We start from the raw sequence: 6,313 nt of genomic DNA, 5'->3' as shown, positions 1-6,313 counted from the left end.
CCGGGCTGGCCCCACTCTCCAGCTGCCCTAGGGCTGCCCGGGGCCATGGCAGGCGGGGGCGAGTCCTGCCGCCCGACCCCACTCGCTCGCTCTGGCCCCTGCGAGGCGAGGGAGAAGTGTGGGAACCAGCCCTGCCCGGGCCGGCTCTGCCTGGCGACTGATGACGCCGCCCAGACCCGACGCTCATTGGCCCCTGGGCTGGGGGGGCCCAATCCCGGCCATGGGGCTGGCGCGGGAGCGGGGCAGAGACGTTCCCAGGCGGGGGGTCCCGGCACTGCCCAGATCGGTCCGTGCCGAGCAGCGATGGGGCCGGGTCGGAGCCTGGGGGCCGGGAGCCGCTGGGCTGGGGCTCTGCTCGTGACCCTGACGGTGCTGAGAACCCGCCTGGCTCATTGCACGGAGCCCGAAGGTGAGCAGAGACCCCGCGCCCGGGGAGCCCCGCCCTGCGCAGGGGCTGGGTGTGGGGGGGGGGTCGGACCCCAAGTGGCCCCTGTGCCCCCGCCCCCGCTGTTCACCCCCCCATCTCCGCCCCGGCGCGCTCCGGTTGGGTTGTTTAGAAGTTCGGTCGCAGGGCCGGGCGGTGCCACTTTTAAACGTGGAGGGGGCTCGGCCCCCCCGGGCCTCCCGCTTCCGGCCCCTCACTATCATCTCCCCTCCCCCACACCCCTGCCCACCCCCGGCCGGGGTCCCCTGGGTCTGGGAGGTGGGCGGGGCTCAAGGGCTTCGACTTCCCCGCCGGGCAGGCGGCGGGTCCCTGAGCCGAGCCGAGCCCTTCCCCCCCCCAGGGCTGTTCCTGTACCAGGCGAAGTCCGACTGTTATTTCACCAACGGCACCGAGCGGGTCCGGTTCCTGGAGCGGCACATCTACGACCGGCAGCAGGTCCTGCACTTCGACAGCGACCTGGGGCTGTTCGTGGCGGACACGGCGATGGGCCGGGCCCAGGCCGAGTATTGGAACAAGAACCCGGCCAAGCTGGCGGACGAGCGGGCTTCGGTGGACACGTTCTGCCGGTACAACTACGGCGTGGCCCAGACGGGGAAGGTGATCGGCCGCGCAGGTGAGCGGGGCCGGGGCAGCGGGGGTCGGGCGCTCTGGGCCCCCCGTTATCTCCACGGTCCCGCCCGGGCCAGACACACGGAGCAGCGGAGCCGCGCGGCTCCTGGCTGGGGGCAGCGGTGGGGGTGAGCGGCCAGGACCCGGGGCGGCGGGAGGCGAAGAGAGCCGAAGTGGGCGGGGTCCCACGGGGGGGTCACTCAGCGGCGGGGGGGCAGGGCGGGTGACGGAGGGTATCTCCTGCCCACCGCCCCGCCCCCACTATCCCTCCCCCGCTGCCCCCCCAGTCTCACTGCAGCACCACCCCCCTGGGAGCAGAGCCCCAGACCCCGGGTCAATCTCTGGGGCTGGGGGGTGTTTGATTGGCCCTCTCCCTGTGCCCAGCCCCCCAGAGCGGGTTCAGGCCCCAGCCTCCACTACCCCCCCACTCAGACCCCCCAAGGGCAGGCGGCTGCTGCAGCTCCCAACCCCCATCCTGGGCTGGGTGGGGCCAGGCAACCGGGCAGAACTTTCCACCCTCACCTACTCCCTTGGGGTCCCTCTGATTGTGGGGTGGGAGCAGCTGAGCCCCCATTCCCCTATGCCCCAAGGGTCAGACAGTCCCAGTCTCTGTCCCCATGGGGGTGATGGGACACGACTCCCCTTGGGCCCTTTGTGCCTGAACCTGCGCAGGGCACCGAATGGTAGCAGAGAACCAGCCGCAGGCGGGGTGGGAGGAGAGGCTCAGGGGGGCTGGGCCTTTCCTTGCGGGAAGTGAGGACACCTGTTCTCTGTGAGCCCCCCTCCATCTCTGGCCCCTGTCCCATCTCTTCTCCCCTCCCCCCAGTTCAGCCCGAGGTGACAGTTTTCCCCACCAAATCGGGGTCCCAGCCCCACGCCCACCTGCTGGTTTGCTCCGTGACGGGGTTTTACCCCGGGGAGATCGAGATCAAGTGGCTGAAGAACGGGCAGGAGCAGACGGCCGGGGTGGTGTCCACGGAGCTGCTCCAGAACGGAGACTGGACCTTCCAGATCCTGGTGATGCTGGAGATGAGCCCCCGGCGCGGGGACGTCTACGCCTGCCAGGTGCAGCACGTCAGCCTGCCCGAGCCCCTCACCGTGCGCTGGGGTAAGAGCTCTGAGCGGGGGCCATCCCTGAGCCGCAGGGGCACCCCTCGCTCTGGGGAGCCCTCGGGGGATGGGCTGGGGCAGAGCCGGTCCCCACGGCTGGGGCACAGAGCAGGGACGTGACCCCCCTCACAGCGGCGCTGGGCCCTGCAGCTGGGGGGTCTCTGAGTGGGGCTGGGACAGAAGGGGACGGGGAGCCGGGACAGGATCTGCTGAGATGGACCAAACACCTCTGCCAAGGGACCCCACAAGAGCCTCTGATCCTTCCTCCACCGGCTGCTCCTCACCCAGCCCCGGCCAGGCAGAGTCTCCTCCCCACGGCACGGCCTGGGCAGTAGCTGGCAAAGCCCTGAGCGCACAGGAGTGTCTCTGCCATCAGGGCCACGCCGCAGCCCCCTCACAGTCCCAGCCAGGGAGAGCCACGGCAGGAAACATTCAGTCCCAGCCGCCGTGGGGCGCTGTGCACCCAGCTATGGGGCTGGCACACGCAGTGCGGCTGGCGTGTCGGACTCTGTGGGGCTGGAGCACGCTCAGTGCAGACGGGATCTGCAGAGAATTTAGCTGCCGGACTCTGACAGTCTGCGCTGAGCGTGTGCAAAGCCGGACTCGGGGCTGGTCACGGAGCCGGGTCTGGACGGATATTGACGTGTGGTGAGTCCCTGGCCCAGGGCGGCCGACTTGCTCCACGTCACGGCGGCGCTCCAGCTCCACGGTGGCTGTGAGAACTTTGTAACGTGGCAGAACCCAGCGTCACCCACATTCCCCAGCCTCGCGCTGAGAAACGGCTGGAACTTGCAGCCAGTCAGACGCCGCATGGTGCATCTCAGCCCAACCCCTCCGGGCAGGAGCGCTGGTATTGCTGGTGTGTGTCACCCTGGGGCCTGGCATCCCCGGCCCTGGAGCAGCCCCCCAGTGCTGTGTCCTCCTGTGCCTCGGCCAGTCGGAAATCCCACCGCTGCCCCCGGGAGACGCACCGCTAAGAAACGCCCTGACCTGCAGCCGAAATCTGCCTGTCCTCAGATCCGCTCCATGCTGCCTTGTCCTCGGCTGAATCATTCCTGCCCCTGCTTGGCTCTGCCCGGCCCAGGACGTGGGGACAGGCCCAGCCCAGCTCCTGCTGGCAACGGGCAGGATCTCACACCTCACGCCCAGGGCCTGAGCCGGTCTCTGCCGCTCACAGACCAGTAGCAGCCCTGGCGTGGGGCAGATTGTCCCAGCGTTGCCCCTGGGCTCTGCCCTCTCTCTGCCCCAGCCGGCAGTGGGCACTGGAGCGGCTGGGAGCCTGGGCTGGAGGCCCCTCGGCTCTGACCCGGCTGCCCGGCCCGGCCCTGTTTTCCCAGAGGCGCAGTCTGACGCCGCCCGGAGCAAGATGCTGACGGGGGTCGGGGGCTTCGTGCTGGGCCTGATCTTCCTGGTGCCAGGACTGGCCATATACCTGCGGAACAAGAAAGGTGAGGGGCGGGGCAGTGGGGTTTCTCTAGGGGGATGTGGAGCGAGGGAGGGCTTCGGGGAATCTGGGCCTGGCTACAGGATCCCCTCCCCCTACCTCCAGCAGGAGCTGCTCAGAGAAGGGGCCTCCTGGCTTCTAGTCTCCTGGGGCAGGGCCGGTGACACCCTCCCTCCCCCCTAGGGGCAGGGACAGAGCAGGGCCATGGGCAGATCTCAGTGCGGGGCCCTGGGCCAGGCTGGGAGCTCCCACTATCCCCTCCCCTGCCGAGGCCCCGGGGTGGGACAGAGACCCCGACCCCTCGCAGTGCAGGGAGCTGCCCCTGCCCGGGGCTCAGAGCATTTCCAATCCTTCCCCTGGGTCAGGAATTTACAATAATAATAATGGGAGGGGCGTGACCCCAGGTCTGGGGCCGGAGGTGGTTGATATCCTAGTGAGGGACAGTCTGTGCCGTGGGGCAGGGGCAAGGGCTGGAGCTCTGACCCCCCCAGGACACGGCTCCCCCAGCCCAGGCTCTGACCATGTTTCTCTTTGTTTTTCAGGGCGTCCCCTTCCCCAACCTGCAGGTAATTTCAATCTCCCCCCTCCCCATTAAACCCGCCCCCCCCTACTGACCACAGGCTGCCTGGGGCGCCCGTGGGGCGGCTGTTTCTGCCCCTCGGCCCATGTCACCCGCCCGGCTCAGGCCCGGGACAGCTGGGCAATGGGGCGTTTGCACCGCGGAGGAGGCTCCGGCTCCCTCGGTTCCCCATTTGGGCTGATCCCCGAGCTGCTGCGGGGCAGAGGGTCCTGGGTCCCACAGAGCATTGCCCAGCCTGTGGCTGCCAGGCAGAGTCACCGGGGACGCCCGGGCCTGGCAGAGAAAATCCCCCCGTCCGTCCCGCTAGCCCCACGGCCAGGGGGTGACTTCTCTCCCTCTCCCTGCAGGGCTCCTGAGTTAGACCCTGGGCGTCGGACCCCGGCCGGCAGGAGTTTCCCGCCCATCTCTCCCAGCGCCTGGCCCGGCCTGGAGAAAGCAGAACCTGGGCCGGTCCCTCCCCGTCACCGTCTGCTCCCCGCCTCTGCCCAGCTCCATCCCGCGCTGCCCCCGCCTGGGACCCGTCCCTGCCCCTCACTCCCAGCAGAGCCCTGGGGTGACTCTGTTACGCTGTCTCGGGTGGCTCACGAATGGTAGTCCTGATCTCAGGGCAGCCTGTTAGGAACCAGAGCATGAACTGACTGAGTCCTACACTGCGATCTCACCAACGGATCCAGTGTAAACGCCGCAGGCCCTGTAACAACCTCACCGCGGAGTCACTGACAGCCCCGGGGCCGATCTGTCTGGCCACCCAGGCAAGCCTCCCTTTGTGATCAATCGTCCCTTCCACCAAACATCACACCCAGCCCCGAAGGACCCGTCACGTACCCCAGCTCACTGGCACCTCAGCTCACAGCACAGACGCCGCTTGTACCACTCCTGTAATAACCGAACTAAAGATTTATTAACCAAGAAAAACAAACGTGAGTTATTTGTTAAAGCAGGTCACACGCACGCACACACACACAGTGCGTTACACTCCTGGGCTGCAGAAGGTCACAGAAGCTCCTACCAGAATCAAACGTTACGTGTCCTGCAGGGCTGGACCAGGCACAGCCCAGGGATCTGTAACTCATGCTCAGTAATTCCTGCCCCGCCAACGTCCAGCTCAGATCCCTCCTTGGCAGGGATTTTTATTCCCTTCCTGCCTGAGTGTCAGCGGCTGGGAGCAGCTCCTGCATGTCTGCTCCTGCCGGGTGTGGGGAGCCATCAGCAAAGTCTCTGTCCTCTGCTGTCCCCCCGGGGCTCACCCGGTGCCTAGGGCTGGTCTGCACGTACACACTGCAGCAGCGCAGCTGTTTCATGCAGCACGGCTGGTGGAGACGCTCCGTGGAGATGGGAGAAAGCCCAGAGCAGCAGCCCTGGGGGAGGGGAGGGGACGCCCCAGACACACGGTGGTGGGGCCATTTAGCAGCTGCAGGGATCGGGGCCGTTGTGCCAGGCAGGGGCTGGATCTGACTGGCTGGAGGGGGCAGGAGCCCACTGGGTGGCTCTGAGGTGGGGGTGACTCCTGGGGGAGCGGCCGGTTTGTTCCCAGTCTGGACGGGCTCCTTCCCCAGGGGTGGGGAGAGCAGGGAGGGGGCATTGGAAGCCCTGGGGAGGGGGATCCCTAAATCCTGTTCCCAGGGGAGAGGCAGATGCAGCAGGAGGGATGCTCCTGTCCCTAGCCCAGGCTGCAGCGAGCGGCCAGACACCCCCAGCACTGGGGGCTGAGCAATGGGGCAGGGGAGCAGCTCAGGGGCAGCACGCAGGGTGGGGCAGATATTACCCAGCATTCCCTCCCCCCAGGGAGTCCCAGCCCCTCACCCTCAGGGCCCAGAGATTCACTCCCCAGCCACGCCAGAGCCCGTCCCCAGCAGAGTCCCAGACCCGGCTCAGGTTGCTTTGAGGTGCAGCGTTTGCTGGCAGTTACCAGTGACGTCTGCGAAGGAGCAGAGACAGACAGAGCTGGACCCAGGGGTTCCCTGTGGCTGGGCTGGGCTCTGGGCTGACCGGGACCGGCTCTGCTTTGACCTTCCTGCCTCCGTGCTGCCCTCGGGCCGCCTGTGCTGGGGCAGCTGACTGACAACCCGCCTGTTGTGACAGGGCCGTGTGAGTGTCCCTGTAGACGCCGGGCGAGGTGCTGTGA

At 67.7% G+C, this 6,313-nt stretch overlaps 1 protein-coding gene across 1 annotated transcript; it reads left to right on the top strand.

Annotated features, from left to right (window-relative positions):
- The first annotated feature begins 240 nt into the window (after positions 1-240).
- Positions 241-5,073, top strand: LOC137163481 (DLA class II histocompatibility antigen, DR-1 beta chain-like). The gene is made up of 6 exons (XM_067563732.1): positions 241-409; positions 786-1,058; positions 1,881-2,162; positions 3,502-3,612; positions 4,151-4,174; positions 4,536-5,073. The coding sequence occupies exons 1-6, from the start codon at positions 304-306 to the stop codon at positions 4,547-4,549; spliced, it is 810 nt and encodes a 269-aa protein (XP_067419833.1). The 5' UTR covers positions 241-303; the 3' UTR covers positions 4,550-5,073.
- Positions 5,074-6,313: the final 1,240 nt, after the last annotated feature.

The sequence above is a fragment of the Emydura macquarii genome, unplaced genomic scaffold (assembly GCF_026122565.2).
Source record: "Emydura macquarii macquarii isolate MOO-44397 ecotype Brisbane River unplaced genomic scaffold, CSIRO-AGI_Emac_v2 contig_2584, whole genome shotgun sequence".
Taxonomy (NCBI): domain Eukaryota; kingdom Metazoa; phylum Chordata; order Testudines; family Chelidae; genus Emydura; species Emydura macquarii.
The sequence above is the reverse complement of the archived record's forward strand: the minus strand, read 5'-3'. Positions and strand labels throughout refer to the sequence as shown.